The 15,666-nt window shown below is 37.2% G+C and overlaps 1 protein-coding gene across 1 annotated transcript; it reads left to right on the plus strand.

Moving 5' to 3' along the window:
- On the plus strand, positions 500-15,258 carry LOC109723730 (kinesin-like protein KIN-14L). The gene is made up of 23 exons (XM_020252202.1): positions 500-835; positions 1,812-1,935; positions 2,717-2,803; positions 2,905-3,075; positions 3,228-3,334; positions 4,552-4,683; positions 4,888-5,066; positions 5,335-5,496; positions 5,780-5,871; positions 6,540-6,691; positions 6,807-6,980; positions 7,583-7,729; positions 8,764-8,952; positions 9,216-9,287; positions 10,477-10,532; positions 10,623-10,839; positions 11,577-11,768; positions 11,860-12,075; positions 12,495-12,845; positions 13,464-13,562; positions 13,829-13,969; positions 14,068-14,226; positions 14,692-15,258. The coding sequence occupies exons 1-23, from the start codon at positions 635-637 to the stop codon at positions 15,145-15,147; spliced, it is 3,876 nt and encodes a 1,291-aa protein (XP_020107791.1). The 5' UTR covers positions 500-634; the 3' UTR covers positions 15,148-15,258.

A 15,666-nucleotide genomic window follows, 5' to 3' on the forward strand; every position in this document is an offset into this window, starting at 1 on the left:
TCCTAGATAGGTCCCAAAATGTTTCCCTGAGCGTACCCACCTTTTGCCACCCAAATCCAAATCCGGGTGTACAAATGCAAATAGACGCGAACACAATCGAATCTAACAGCTTTTGGGGTCCGCGTAGCGTTGCCGTGTTCATAGTGATCTCTCTCGATACCAAATTCAAACCAAGAAAAAACAAAAAGTGCAAAATAAAAAAAAAAAGAAAAAGTACACCAGAGTATACATACGTATAGGAGAACGAGGTGCTCTTCAGTGGACCGTTATACATATATCCGTTGTAACACCGACACGTGGGCCCTTGTAGGTGGGGCCCACAATTCAGCCAAATAGCCGTTATATAAAACCGTTATATATAGTGGAGGTCCTAGAAGAGGACGACGCGAAACCACGAAGGGGGAAATCTCGGGGAGCGGTAATAATAAACCTCTGGCCCCCATCTCTCCCCCCTCTCCCTATCTCTCTATCTCCCTCTCTCCTCCTCAAATCCTCTCTCTCCCCCTCTATCCCCAAACCCTAGACGAAGCCACATCCCTCTCTCTCTTTCTCTCTTTCTTCCCCTTTCCTCTGCGGCGCGATCTAGGGTTTGGATCGAGAACGGGGAGAGGAAGGGGGGTGGCGGGGCGCGGCAATGGCGGAGCCGAAGAACCGGTGGACGTGGGAGGTGCCGGGATTCGAGCCGAGGAGGTCGTACGAGCCGCAGGAATCATCGGTGGCGCACACGGTGGTGCGGCGCCTCTCCGTCTCGCCGTCGACGCTGCTCCCGCGCGCCGAGGCCCCGCCGCGGCCCTCCGTCGCGGCGAAGCTCCAGAGGTTGAAGGAGCAAGTGAAGGTTCGTTTGCTCGCTCGCTCCCCTCGCTTTAAAGATTAGTTTCTTGATGTGTTTTCGGGAATGTGGAGATCATTCGGGGGGAATTGCGTTCAAGAATTGGTTGAGAAAACCCGGAAAAAGTTTTCGGGTTTTGTTGAGCTGTTCCGTGTGTTGATCGTGTTAACGCTAGACGGCATGTCTGATTCGAGAACAACTTAATGCAAATATAGTTGATTATGCGGATAGCATTGTTGTGAGGCGTGCATTGGAGTAGAGTAATCGAATTGTTGAATCAAGAACAGCTCTGGGACATATATTGGCGTGCAGTAAGCCAATTTAGAGTAGTAAAAATGCGAATGATCATTCTGAATTATGTTTTTTCAGTTGAAACAGCAATCTTTCTAAATTTCTGTTAGTTATCATACGTGGAGCTCTAACTGTGCAGACAGTTTGGATGGGAGTTGTAGAGGTGGTTGGATGTCACTAACATGAAATTGAAATCTTTCCTCATTCTACAAGAACAATGAAGGGATGCAAATCTTGACAAGTTTAAAATAATAGGGAATTGGGTAAAAGATTGGTATCAGATCCAAACGGTATAAAAAACCGATCGGACAATCTAACATATTGAGTGAGTGCAGGATTTTAGCATAACTATATTTCTAATTTCACAAACTATGCTGTCACATCTAATGTCCTTATGAGAAATGATCTATGCTAAATTAATGGGTACTTCTTGTGAACATGTAAAAAAGTGTATATTCTTTATTGTAGCATGCTTCCCTTGAAATTAGAAGATTACACCGTTTAAGATTAAATAAAATAAAATTCAAAAGATGAAATTAAATGGACTGAGTCTTGTACTGTGGTAACTAGCTGATTTTCGTGTAAATTTATTTGCATGCATAATTTCATTTGATTTCTATATTCCGTTTACTTTATATTGACATTGTTTTTTCCTATCCCATGTCGTGATCTATTCATACTGGAGTTATAGCATGCAAGGAATGATTACTTGGAGTTGAGGCAGGAAGCCACTGACCTTCGAGAGTATTCTAGTGCAAAACTTGATCGAGTTACTCGCTATTTGGGTTTTCTTGCAGATAGAGCACACAAACTAGGTAAGCATGTCCTTGTTGCTTCAACTTAAAACGTTAAAATTTATTAGGTTCTCTCTATTGTTCATTTTTCCTAAGCTCATCCTAGATAAGCGGAAACATTTGTGTTGATTAAAATTTTCTATTAATCTTCTAGTTTGTAAACAACTTAATATTTATTAAATTTGTTTATTAATCTTCTAGTTTTTAAATTTTCTCCTTTTTTTCTAAGTTTTCTTTTTTTTTTTTTTTTTTTGACTGTCTCAATGATTCAGTTTTTATCAACCTGTAGAAATTCTTGCTTCTAGGGTTTAGATTGTCATCTACAATCCTGATCTTTGATTAATACTGCCTATTTTTAAGGATTTTGTTCATTCTAACGTTCAATGCCCCCTCGGGGTACTTCAGATAACATGTTTTTATTTTTCTTCATCTACTTCCTTTTTTGTTTGATAATAGAACTTGGACTTGATTCATAATTTATTTCTAACTACTTGTAGAGAATTATATTTCTTAGAGAAACAAGGACCCGGCACATCATCATCCAATCAAATTCAGCTGTCATCTGAAATTTTTGATAAGAGAGCAACATTAAGGGTGATGTGGCTTCAGTTAGAAATGTAGGGTTGCCACTGAAATAGGGAGAAAATGCAGAAGTATTTTTTTTTTCTTTTAAAAACTTAGCTTAGACTTCGTTATTGTATCTTTTTCCTGTATACTTACTATATGATACGAAGCTCATTAATTTTCAACATGCGTGCTACTCCAAAATTTCGTTTAAGCTTATGCTCCCTCTTGTCTGCAGACCAAGCTGCACTTGAATCGGAGGCCAGAATTACTCCATTGATCAATGAGAAAAAAAGGCTCTTCAATGAATTATTGACTTCGAAAGGCATGAATATGAGATCTTTTATTCACTAAAACTTGCAAGGGTCTCTTTTTTCTTTGGTATCTCTTGGGTTTGGTGTTTATGACCTGAAATATTAATTTCAGGCAATGTAAAAGTATATTGTCGTACACGGCCGCTATTTGAAGAAGAGGGCTCATCCGTAGTAGAATTTCCTGACGACTTTACTATTCGTGTAAATACTGGTGATGACTCTTTGGCCAATCCTAAGAAGGATTACGAGTTTGATAGGGTATATGGACCTCATGTGGGGCAGGGTGAGAACCGAATTCCTATTGTCTCTCCTTTATGATTATTTTATGCTTCGAATCTCGAAATAGTAAATGATTTTTTTCCTCTATAGGCAAAATGGCTGTTCTATCTGTTTTTGCTGCTTCTTTTCTAATTTGCTGATTCACTTAACTGTCAGGGGAACTTTTTCGCGATGTGCAACCATTTATACAGTCGGCCTTGGATGGATATAACGTTTGTCTGTTTGCATATGGTCAAACCCATTCTGGAAAGACACATACAATGGTTTTCCTCTTTCCCCCCTCCCCGAGATATTCCTCTGACAATAACATGTGTACTGTTTCATTATTTATAGCTCTAGTCTCTTCAATTGCCCTTCAAAATGGACTATTTTAATTGCCTGATTTCCCATAAATAGTCCGTTGTTGTCTCACCTTCAGTTATTTCTATTGTGTTTGTCATGTGTTTGAAGTATATGCCAATGACTGGTAGTTGTAAATTGTAGTTGTATTTAGTGTATCCTCTGTAGACTTTCCCTGTTATATTGAAGACTCGATTTGTCTTACACTATGGGGATAATGGTGTTTTCACATAAAAGTGAGTTGTCATAATGACAATCGTAGCGCGATGCTCTTTGAATATTGGATGCTTAAGGAATATGGGTCATGACTGAAATCCTGTGCTGACTCTGCACTAATATTTTCCCAGACATGCAAGTAATGCTAATTTATATCATTTGTTTGTTTGAGTTGATTTTTTTGCTTTTTTGCTTTTTGTTTTTTTTTCTGCATGAGAAATGTTCCTCTGGCAATTGAAACAGTCTTTTCCTACATCGTTGTGGAAATGAACAACTATACTTACTCAGTTCCCTTCAGGATGATGTTGCTTTTGATGGTGTGAAACTAATTTTCTCTATAAAGTTCAGAAAAAACGAACTTCATGGCTGTCCAATGTTTATTTTCTGTAATTCCTTTAGTACATGCGAAGAATGTTGAGGAAAATACATTGATTCTTCATATATCAATGTGCCTTTTAGGTACAAATGAAGTGCAAGTTGGTTTTTAGCATGAATAGTCAGTATTTCCTGCCAACATCGGGGCATGTTAACTTTACCATACGTCCATGTTTTGTATTATTTACACATTGGAAGAGTGTTTATAATATACCGCAATACCATGAAAAGACTATTGCTATATTTTGATCTACGAATCAATAATGATTTGAAGTTTCTATGCATCATTAGTCTGTTTTAATAGTTTGCGTACGCTGGTGCCTGTAGTAAGATTGACTTTTAATCCTGGATGGAGAAAATTGCTCATATTTTCTGTCTCAGTTTTTAATGAAAAAGATTTTATTCTGTTCTCAAGGTTGTAGTCCTCTTATAGCATATGATGCAAAAAAGAGGGGATCTATTGGCTGATGCATGGTGTTATTTACTTTGCATTAGAACTTAATGTTCATGACATGTTGTCATTAAGTTTCGCCGTACTTTGCTGTTTCAGGAAGGATCTATCCATGAACGTGGCTTGTACCTGCGGAGCTTTGAGGAGCTCTTTGATTTGTCCAATTTAGATACTACTTCGACATCTCAGTATAGTTTCTACGTTACTGCCTTTGAGCTATACAATGATCAGGTTTTTCCTCTTGATTGCTCCCTCTGTTTTCTGAGACATCTCTCTACTGTCTATTTTATTCACATTTCACGGCCAGTTTCATGTCATTCATGCTCTAACATCTCAACTTTTAATTCATATGGCGAAAGAAATTCTGTGCACATCTACTATCTTTCAATAATGTATATCTGATTAATTTATTTTCTTACATTGTCCCAACAATAGGTTCAAGACTTGCTGTTAGAATCTAGAAGTGCTATGCCAAGAGTTCGTATGGGTCCAGAAGATTCCTTTGTGGAACTTGTGCATGAAAGAGTTCAAAATCCACTGGATTTTTCTAAAGTATTAAGCGCAGCACTTAAAAAACGAGGGACAGACTCTTCGAAGGCCATTGTCTCTCACTTGTATGTCAATGAGTAACAAGTATATAGACCGAGTAGGCTCAATTGCTTGATATTATTGTTTGATTTTAATCATCAATACTATCAGTTGGAAATTATCATAGTGCCTGGAGACCTGCATTCTACTCTTGACATTAAGTGCTCTACATTGGACCTGTGGTTCTAGAGGAATGCACTTTTCGAGCTCTGTATTTTTCTTCTTGCTAAATTAGGTGGAATATTATTTGTCATTGCATTTTATTGATGCTGGCTTTGCTTTTCCTATTTCCAGGATTGTCACTATCCATATACACTTTACCAACTGTATCACCGGCGATCGTATATACAGCAAACTCTCTCTTGTAGATTTACCTGGAAGTGAGTGCCTGCTTGTAGAAGATGCTAGCAGGGATCATGTAACAGACTTTCTGCATGTGTCAAAATCACTTTCGGCGTAAGTATTTTGTTTGTGATGTTGTGTTCTTAACTTTTTGGTGTCTCCCTTAATATTGCTTACACAACTGTAACATAGAGGCAACAGTAAAGTAGAGGCAGGAAACTTTGTCTCGAGTGTTCTTGTGGCAATTTCAAAATGCTTGGTTTTCTATGGGTGTATCATTGTCTAATGATGTTCCCTTTATATTTCAAATGTTATTCTTTCTGTATCAGGTGCTCCATATTCATTATATTCAATCAACAATCATATTGTTACCCTATAAATTTTATTTTTTGAGTAGGTTGGGTGATGTTCTGTCCTCTTTGACTTCCAAGAAAGAAATTGTGCCATACGAAAATTCAAGAATGACGCAAATTCTCGCCGATTCACTTGGTAAGTAAATTTTTTTTTTACATCAAGTGAAAATTTGCTGTCCTTTGTTTGTGAGAGCATTAATCATTCTGTGCATTTTTAATTTCCATCGTGTATGACTAACTAAACAGTCGTGGCTGGAATTTACCTGGTTGTCTTTATGTTTTACACAAATGGGCAAATTTTCTCAGCATGCTTCTCTTTTTCAAGTTCCAGTGCATCACCTGCCCTACTTTTCTTTTATTTAGGTTGCATTTTTTCCTGTATCATCAACAGGACAAGGTTGCTATAAACCTTTAGAATTTCCATAGCTTGGAAACTATGCACATTCTTACATCTTCATCGGACATAATTATCAATGATCTTCTAACAAGACCTTGGGAAAACAGTCTGCTATTTTAACACAAAAATCCTTATATCCTATACAAAAAAAAGATGACAATCTGAATACGGTGAATGATTCACTGGTTTCTAAAGGTGGTAACGATTCACTGTGTTCCTCATTTTTGTCAAACTTGGCGCTGAGTTGGCAAATGGAGGGTTAGTTGGCCAAAAAAATTTGGAAAGGTTCATTTGGAAAATTAGAAGTTTTCGTAGGGTTATTGTAAAAAAAAAGAAGTCTGTATTTACATCTTTGTATTTTGTTTCTTTCTGTCATGTGATGAATTAGGCATTTTGTGATGCTGCAGGCGGTGGCTCGAAGACATTGTTGATTGCTCATTTATGTCCAAATGCTTTAAATTTGCCGAGGACACTGTCCACCCTTAATTTTTCTGCAAGGGCAAGAAATACTGAACTAAGCCTTGGAAATAGAGACACCATTAAGAAATGGAGAGATGTAGTAAGGCTTCTTCTATACCCTTCTGGCAAAGGAAATATCTTCATGTGTTTAACCTTTCTTTGATCAGGCTTTGATAATGACAGGTCTTAGTTCTGTATTTGATATTGACTTACAGGCAAATGATTCACGAAAAGAACTGCAACAGAAGGAAAGGGAGGTTCAAGATTTGAGGAATGAAGTTTTACAGCTAAAGCTTGCTCTTGATGGGGCCAATGATCAGTGTACTCTCTTGTTTAATGAAGTTCAGAAGGCTTGGAAAGTTTCTTTCACACTTCAGGCAGATCTGAAGGTCTCTACTCTTTTGTCTTTATGAATACTTAAGTGTGCTTGATTTTTGAATTTCAAGTTCTTCATGCTTGGACAAAAGCGGTATGTCCATTTATTGATACATTTGTGATGATGCACGTTTGAGAGGCTTTAGATATTAGATCGTTCCTTCTGGAAAACATTTTTTTTAATTAAAATCACACATTCTCCTTTACTAAAACCCTAGTAAAATGCGCCCACAAGGAACCAATAAAAGTACAAATTAAAGGGGGAGAAGGATGAGAAAGGTAGTATGTGCAAGTTTTGTTTGTCACCTATAATAGGAATGATCAGATTGAAATCTTTCCTGCATCACTTATGACAGCTTTAACTCTCTTTCACTTTGGAATCGCATGCCATTTGTACGAACTGTAATCTTTTGTTGTACATAATGCTGTGTGATATTGCTTTCTGTTAGCTTCTCTGCCAAACATATATCATATATAAATATCTGCTTTGAAAACATGAGATAGTGAGAATGTAATGTTCCTAATTGTCATGTTAAATTTTCTGCTATTTGTACATGCAAATTTCGCTAGCTTTCAGTTCGGGACTAACTATTCTTCTATGATATCTTCATTGCAGTCGGAGAATCTAATGCTTGCAGATAAACAAAAGGCCGAGAAGGAGCAGAATAATCAACTGAAAAATCAAGTTGCTCATCTTTTGCAACTTGAACAAGAGCAGAAAATGCAGATTCATGAACGTGATTTAACCATTAAATCACTGCAGGTTAAACTTGGTGTTTCAGTATATTTTAAATTTTGCCTTCTCTGATTTGTGTTATTGATGGTGTCTGTCTGCAAACATATATGCGTGTGAGCATGGATTTGCATGAGTGTGCATGTTTTGATATGTACACTAACCTGCAAAACGATCTCTTCTGTATCTATGTGTTGATGCTGTTGTTTTTGGTTGTCTTTTGTTTTGGCAGTTGATTTATCTTTTTCTGTTGCCACTTTGACTAACTTAACAATCACTTTTTTGATCGATTAACCTTTTTAATCTTTCTAAACTCTATATTATTAACACATCCGAGATGGGTCTCCCTGGTTGGTTAGCTATTGCCCTAGAAATACTATGAAAGCATTTGCTATACAATTTTCATTGGTGATGCCAAAACTAATGATACAAGTTTTAATTATGGCAGCCCTAGATGTGTCCCATTTAGTATCAACAAGCTATCATCATATTTTAGGTTCATCTCTTTCTATTTAATCTTATGATTTACATATCATATCAAGAGACATAAACCTACTTCCCTGTCATCTTTTTGCAACGAGTTGGTTGATTCATGTGATTACGACAATACCAATTCTTCTTAAGAGTGGCTCATAAAATGTGGTAGAGGAAAGTTTCAAATCCTTCAGAATGAACCATCACCCATTTTTTTTTCTGCTGCTTAATGTGATGCTTTAAGAAAAGCTTTGTACTCCTTATTTGTGTAAAATAGTTTAAGAAGCAGAACTAAGCTAGCAGTCTTATTTAGTCAAGAATTGTGACATTGAGCCACCATGAATTTCTGCCTATTTTACACAATTTTTTCCTCTAACATGCATAATTTTGTTGAATTAAATTTAAAATGCAAGGTTCAAGCACAAATTTTTCCTCTTACATGTTAAGTTGTATTGACTACACTTACATATTGAACTGGAGAGGTTCAAAGTTGTAGATTTTCAATATCATGTGTCTCTATTAACTGCAGAAGCTGATCGTTTTGCATTAAGAGCATGACGATATATAATTCTCAATTTCTTTCTATGTAGGCTAAACTTAAGACCATTGAATCTCAGCTCAATGAGGCCCTTAACTCTAGTGATTCTAGATCTACTCTTGGATCCGAGTCTGGTTCTACTGGGGTTTTGTCAACTCCAAAGATGGAGGCTAGTGTAGATTCTTCATCGGTAACCAAAAAGCTTGAGGAGGAACTCTCAAAGAGGGATGCACTTATTGAGGTACTATTTGGCTTGCTTGAGCTAATTAATTCTATTCATGTTTAGTTACTATAGATGTTTCTTCCCATATGCTCAGTTATGTGATGTTTTTTTTTCCTCCCATTTTTGATATGGGTTTTTAGCTAGTGACATTTTATCCTAGGCAGTTTGCATGCATGCATGCACATGTTCATGTGATTGTCTTTATCGTGGGATTTGTAGTTCCATTCAGTATCATCCCCTTGCTAATTCATTGTTTATTTGTACCACTGTAATGCGTGCAGAAATTACATGAAGAAAATGAGAAGCTCTTTGACAGGCTTACAGAGAAGTCAGGATTAGGAGGATCGCCTCAGGTTGCTTTCTGAACTTACGATAATTTATTCTCCCTAAAGTTGATATCAATGTTTACTAGGTATTAAGAGCTTCAGTATATTAATGAATAATGCCTGTCTAGTTTACTCCTATTGTGCTCCACCACTATGGATGAAAGGGACCACATTTTGTTGCGTGCTAACTATAGCTAAGTGCCAGCAAGCCATGCTACATCAGATGCAGCTTTCAGCACACTATTTGCAGTGTCATGTATAGTCTGGTTCAAAACTGATTAAGTCAAGCACAGTGCTTAAATCATCTTGAACATGTTGAACTAATGTTAACCATAAAATATGTTACTTCTGTTGAATGTGGAGGTGTTTTTTCATTGTTTCTTTACTTCGAAGGTGCTCAACAAAGTTTTAATATTTGTTGTTATGACTGCAGTGTGTATCATAGATTCATAGAGCTCGCTTCAAATTCTGATATGGGATTAGGCACTATTCAGCATATATGTGTCATCTTTTGGTCTTTTTTTCATTCCATGTAATACTACCTTGAGATCTACTTACCTGTTATGACTACTTTGACTCTTTTGGATAACTTTAATGGTGTTGCAGAACATATGTTTAAAATGTAATATGTTTACTTGTACAGTTATACCAAAATACCGTGTGAAAAAATAAAACTGTTTTATTGGTGAAAATGAAGGGCTGATGCATTAGTGTGGAGTTTATCCTGTTTACTTATCTCTGTATCTTTTTTTAGTCTTTTCTCTTTTACCGTTGCCTGATATTATTTATTCATGACCTTTTTACGAGGACAGGAAGGTTCCGGCTGGAAGACAGTATATCCTCTTTACCCTCACAATATATAATATTAAGAAGCAAGATTCCTTGTCAACAGCTATTTTTGCAAAGATTACAGTAGCAGTGAGCGATCTTACATTGGAGTTTCCATGTTAGCAGCTAGTTTATGATCATGTTATAGAGTGAAAACTTAGATATTTGTCAACTACAAACAATAGAAAGTTCTCTTAAATTTCTGGATTCTTTTATAGTTTGGTGCTTTATTACTGTACATTTTGCTCAGCCATGCCTCTGTTGTGCATTTATTTGCATATCTTAGCATGTGCTTTCTTATACTTGTGACATGTAAACAACTCATCAATTTGTGTTTTTTAAGTGGATTTGAGTGTATGCTGAAGTAAATTGTTCAACTACTTTGTAGGTTTCAAGCCCTTCTACCAAAAGGACGGTCAACACTCAGAGTCGGGATTTGAGCAGGTATAGTGTTTAAACATTTGTGCAGGTACATAGTTAAATTGTGCTTCACATTGGGTAAGGATGTACTTTCTTGTTTTCACTTGTTGGTAGGAGCGACACAAGCAGAGGGCGGTCGCAAGATGTCCTGCAATTGCCGAGGACCCAGGATAAAACTGTAACTACTGGAGCTCTTGTAAAATCAAGCAATGAGATTGCAAAGACTACTCCTGCAGGAGAGTATCTTACCACCGCACTGATGGACTTTGATCCGGATCAATTTGAAAGCTTTGCCGCAATAGCTGATGGTGCAAATAAGCTTTTAATGCTGGTATGATTATCTGAAAGTATACCTTGCTTGTTAAGTTTCACTTATTTCCTTTAAAAAACTGCAAGTTGATATGAATAAATAAATTATGATTCATTCTGGAAGATTTAAATTTGATATTGTCTAGCTTGAAGTAGATGATATTTGCAGGATGAGATACTTAGGCAGGTAAAGTCTTTTCTGAGAGACAGAGAGAGGTATTATTCTTTTGCGACCATTGGATGCAGTGTAGTGATTGTACAGACTTAGTTCTGACAGTATGTTGGGAGCGAATATCTTAATTTCTATACTAGATGTTTTATTCCTGTAGGGACCTGTCTGTTGGTTTTTATATATCTGTTCAAATGTTTGAAAGTAATATCATTGATACTTTTGGTTGACTCTGCTTGATGGGACAGTAAAACTTATAAGCTTATTCCAGCTTTTCATGCAGCTTTTGCTTTTCCTTGAATTAAGATATTATAATTATCTATAGAAAAAGTTTAAAGTGGTTTTGATACTGCTAGTTCTAGTAAAACTTTTCAGTACTGAACAAGACTAAGTTGAATAGGGAAGTAAGCTTTTCTGTGCTGGAAGGGATATGAGACTATTTTGTTGTAACTTCCTGTTGCATCTGTTCTACATCTGTTTCTTTCATACTAACTCGTCAGAAATCATTTCCCATGTCTGTTTCCCATGTCTTTTTACAAAGTATAAATTTGGAAACTCTGTACATTGAAGCATCTGTGCCCCTGCTGCAGGTTTTGGCTGCAGTTATCAAAGCTGGTGCAGCACGAGAACATGAAATACTTGCCGAAATCAGAGATGCTGTTTTTGCCTTTATTCGTAGGATGGAACCAAGGAAGGTTATGGATACAATGCTAGTTTCACGAGTCAGAATTTTGTACATAAGATCTCTACTTGCTAGATCGCCAGAGCTGCAATCTATTAAGGTATATAGTTTTAATTCAAATTTGTTCTGTTTTCATCAGATTCCTCATCCTCTTGCATTTACATAAGCTGTTGCTTTGCCACCTTCTGCAGGTTTCTCCAGTTGAACGCTTTCTAGAGAAAGCTAATACTGGCCGTAGTAGAAGTTCCAGCAGAGGCAGCAGTCCTGGTCGATCTCCTGTTTATCATGATTCCAGTACAAGAAGTTCGTTGATAGATGAGCATGTCCATGGATTTAAGGTCAATATTAAACAAGAAAAGAAATCCAAGTTTTCTAATATTGTCTTGAAGCTTCGTGGGATTGACCAGGTATTGATGTTAATGTCCTTGTATTATTTATTGTTTAACCCTTTTCCTTAATTCTTGTGGGACATTTTTCTTTGTTTGATTTTTAAGAATTTTTTTGTGTCATCAATTTTTATCGCTCAAATATTTTTTAGATTTTTTTCTTTTTTTCATTTCAGTAAAATTGCATATAGGTCCTCTTGAGTATAGTTCATATTAAAATAGGCTAAAATTTCCTTTTTCTGATTGGCCACCAAGCAACTTTTGCTCGCTATGATTTGAGTTATTTCAGACAGTATAAAAGTTAAGGTGATGCTTATACCCAAAAAAAAGGGTCTTGAGGCCTTGAGGGGATCTTTATACATTTTCACCTTTTATTTGACCACTTTTCTTTTATTACTTCTAATGTTCAAATGGACCTATATTTATTTGCAACTCAACAGGAGACTTGGAGACAGCATATTACCGGCGGGAAGCTCAGGGAGATAACAGAGGAAGCGAAAGCTTTTGCTATTGGAAACAAGGCTCTTGCTGCTCTCTTTGTTCATACACCAGCTGGTGAATTGCAACGTCAAATACGATTGTGGCTTGCAGAAAATTTTGAGTTCCTATCTGTTACTGGTGGAGATGCTCTAGGTGGAACTACTGGCCAACTTGAACTTCTGTCCACTGCAATTATGGATGGATGGATGGCTGGTCTCGGTACTGCACAGCTTCCTTCAACTGATGCTTTAGGGCAGCTTTTATCAGATTATTCTAAGCGGGTGTACACGTCACAGTTGCAACACCTGAAGGTTCTCTTTATCTTTCTCACAATTTATTTCTAACAAGATTTGCCTTATTTTAGTGAAACAGTTTATGTTGTTCTATCACTTGATTTCTTATGGCTCTCTGTTTACATTGCTATTGTATGTTTGGCCCTTTGTTTTTGTCCAGGAGATGCTGTATTTTTGCTTCATGATTAATAACTGTTTTCGTTGTATGGTATCCATTTTGTCCATTTAGGACCCACTAACCTTGCACATTTTTGTTATATCCGGCAGTTTAAATACTACAGATCATAATCTACATTGATATTCTAAAATCCAGGTTTGTTAGGTCACGTTTTCTGTGTTGTTTATATTTCCAATCAGATGTAGTATGTCTCTCTATTTGTAATCATGCATCGTGCTACCATTTTGGTATGACAGTTTTGGCTTGTTTCTATGATCTGTATAACATAAAACAATCCAGTTCTTGTTTCGTGTTAACACAATACACTTACAAGCTCTCTCTACATGCATGTATTCTGTGTATCCATATGTCAAATATGCAATATTTACATTTCAAATTTTGTTTGTGATGTCAAGTCAGCTGGTGATATGGATTTTCAAATTACTCTTCTTATTCCCATGTTACTTGTTTTTCTGTAGGATATAGCTGGTACATTGGCAACTGAAGAGGCTGATGACCTAGCTCATGTTAATAAGCTGCGCTCAGCCCTGGAGTCTGTTGACCACAAAAGGAGAAGGGTAACTGTCGATGCTTTTGAACTATCATTAATTCATTTATTTTGCATCATCATTCATTTCATTTTCATTGTTTTTTTTTTGGGCCAAGCTGTTGGGTGTTACTATCATGAATCCTGTGAAGACTCTGATTACCTTTTTGTCCAGTTATTTGTAGAAGGACATGGTTGAATGGAACTATGCATATTCTAGTAGTTATCCTGGACAATTGTGTGCTTTTAGGTATCGCTAATAGTTGCTATATCAACCGTCCTTTTACATGTTATCAGATTCTGCAACAAATGCGAAACGACACTGCCTTGTTAACAAAAGAAGAAGGTGGTTCACCAATACAAAATCCTTCTACAGCAGCTGAGGATGCACGGCTAGCATCTCTCATATCTTTAGATGCCATCTTAAAGCAAGTCAAGGTCTGATCCCATTGACTTCATCTAGTATACTGCCTTGATTCATGCCAGTAAAATGTTTTTGTTATGTTACAAGTTCAACGATAATTTCACAATGTTAGGAACTAATGAGGCAAACCTCAGTGAGCTCTCTGACCAAAACCAAGAAGAAAGCGATGCTGGCATCACTGGATGAACTTATGGGACGAATGCCTTCACTTCTGGACATTGATCATCCATGCGCTCAGAAAGAGATTATGGGAGCACGTAGAGCTGTAGAGGTAAACAAATAATTAGCTTGGAATTTGCTTTTAGCATATTTCTTGGCGATTTGCTCTTTCTTATTTTGAACTTCAAAAGCAACAAAGGAAACTATTTTATTCCTTTAGATTTTAGTGTCAAAAGAATGTGCCATAAGAATGTTAAGTCGAGGATGCCAATATGTTTCCTTTTTGGAGGAATGGCCATATGCTATGGCAGAGTTCTCGGTCATTATGGGAATCACTTTATCTGTCGTGTAAAAAATAGCAAGATTAGCCATGTTGTATATATGTGTCTTGATAATGCTCATCATGAACATCCTGTAATGCTTTTTATCACTTTCTAGCCATAATGCTACAATAGAAAGTGAGCATGCTTTTAATCAGAAATCATGCATGAAAGTGAAAACAATTCCTCCATTTTGCCTTTCGCCACTGCTGGTAATGCCAATGACCTACTTAACGTGACACAATAAATCTCTGCAGTCTATACCAGAAGTAGAAGGCCAATTTGATGAAGCACCTCGAGGTCTCAACTCTTATTCAGAGTCAACATCCACTGGGGAGAGCGAAGTTTCCCAGTGGAATGTCCTCCAATTCAACACAGGCTCCACAACCCCATTCATCATAAAATGTGGGGCGAACTCCAACTGCGAGCTGGTCATCAAAGCCGATGCGCGCGTCCAGGAGCCTAAAGGAGGCGAGATTATTAGGGTTTTGCCAAGACCTACGGTTCTCGCAGATATGGGCTTTGAGGATATCAAGCAAGCGTTCGAACAATTGCCCGAGTCGGTTAGCTTGCTTGCTCTAGCACGGACGGCTGATGGTACTAGAGCCAGGTATTCTAGATTGTATAGGACTTTAGCTAGCAAAGTCCCAGCCCTAAAAGATCTGGTAGCTGAGCTTGAGAAGGGTGGCATGCTCAAAGATGGGCGATCATAGATCCTTGTGTTTTTGTACTATGTATTTATATCATGTACAATATGTATATCATTGCGTCCTGAATTTACAGAAAATTTCAGCGAAGACTCTTAGAGGGGTTCTTTTTGTTAATTGACAAGCTTAACGTGGTATTATTTTTGGTAACAAGGCGTGTTGAAGTGTTTTCGCCTCTGGGAGTACTTCGCGCAGGATATTTACATATGAAGGCAAGCTTGTTCATCTGAGGTGAGTTGTAGTTCAAACTCCGTCCGCACTCCTATCTCTTTGAACTCTTCCATCAGTGTTACATTATTACCTGTATATTCCAGCATAAGAAAAAAAGGGAGAGATCGTCTGCTGCTTGGGGGATTATCTATGTAGACTTTCTTTTTATCGATTCTCTACATGTAGATCAAAACGAAATGCTTTTGCAATTCTTGCTGGTGCTATGAATGGCTTGAGGTAGATGAATTTAGGTGCTTAAAATAGGTTGCGGGGTTTGTACTCTGTAGTCGTCTACGATGGAATTGCTCAATCAAC

The sequence above is a fragment of the Ananas comosus genome, linkage group 2 (genome assembly GCF_001540865.1).
Source record: "Ananas comosus cultivar F153 linkage group 2, ASM154086v1, whole genome shotgun sequence".
NCBI lineage: Eukaryota > Viridiplantae > Streptophyta > Magnoliopsida > Poales > Bromeliaceae > Ananas > Ananas comosus.

Bases quoted from the DNA above. Each gene is read 5' to 3' on its own strand.
- LOC109723730 (XM_020252202.1), top strand. From the start codon at position 635: ATGGCGGAGCCGAAGAACCGGTGGACGTGGGAGGTGCCGGGATTCGAG. The intron at 5,872-6,539 runs GTAAGTAAATTT...GTGATGCTGCAG, and splicing joins AATTCTCGCCGATTCACTTG to GCGGTGGCTCGAAGACATTG. The intron at 10,840-11,576 runs GTATGATTATCT...CCCCTGCTGCAG, and splicing joins CAAATAAGCTTTTAATGCTG to GTTTTGGCTGCAGTTATCAA.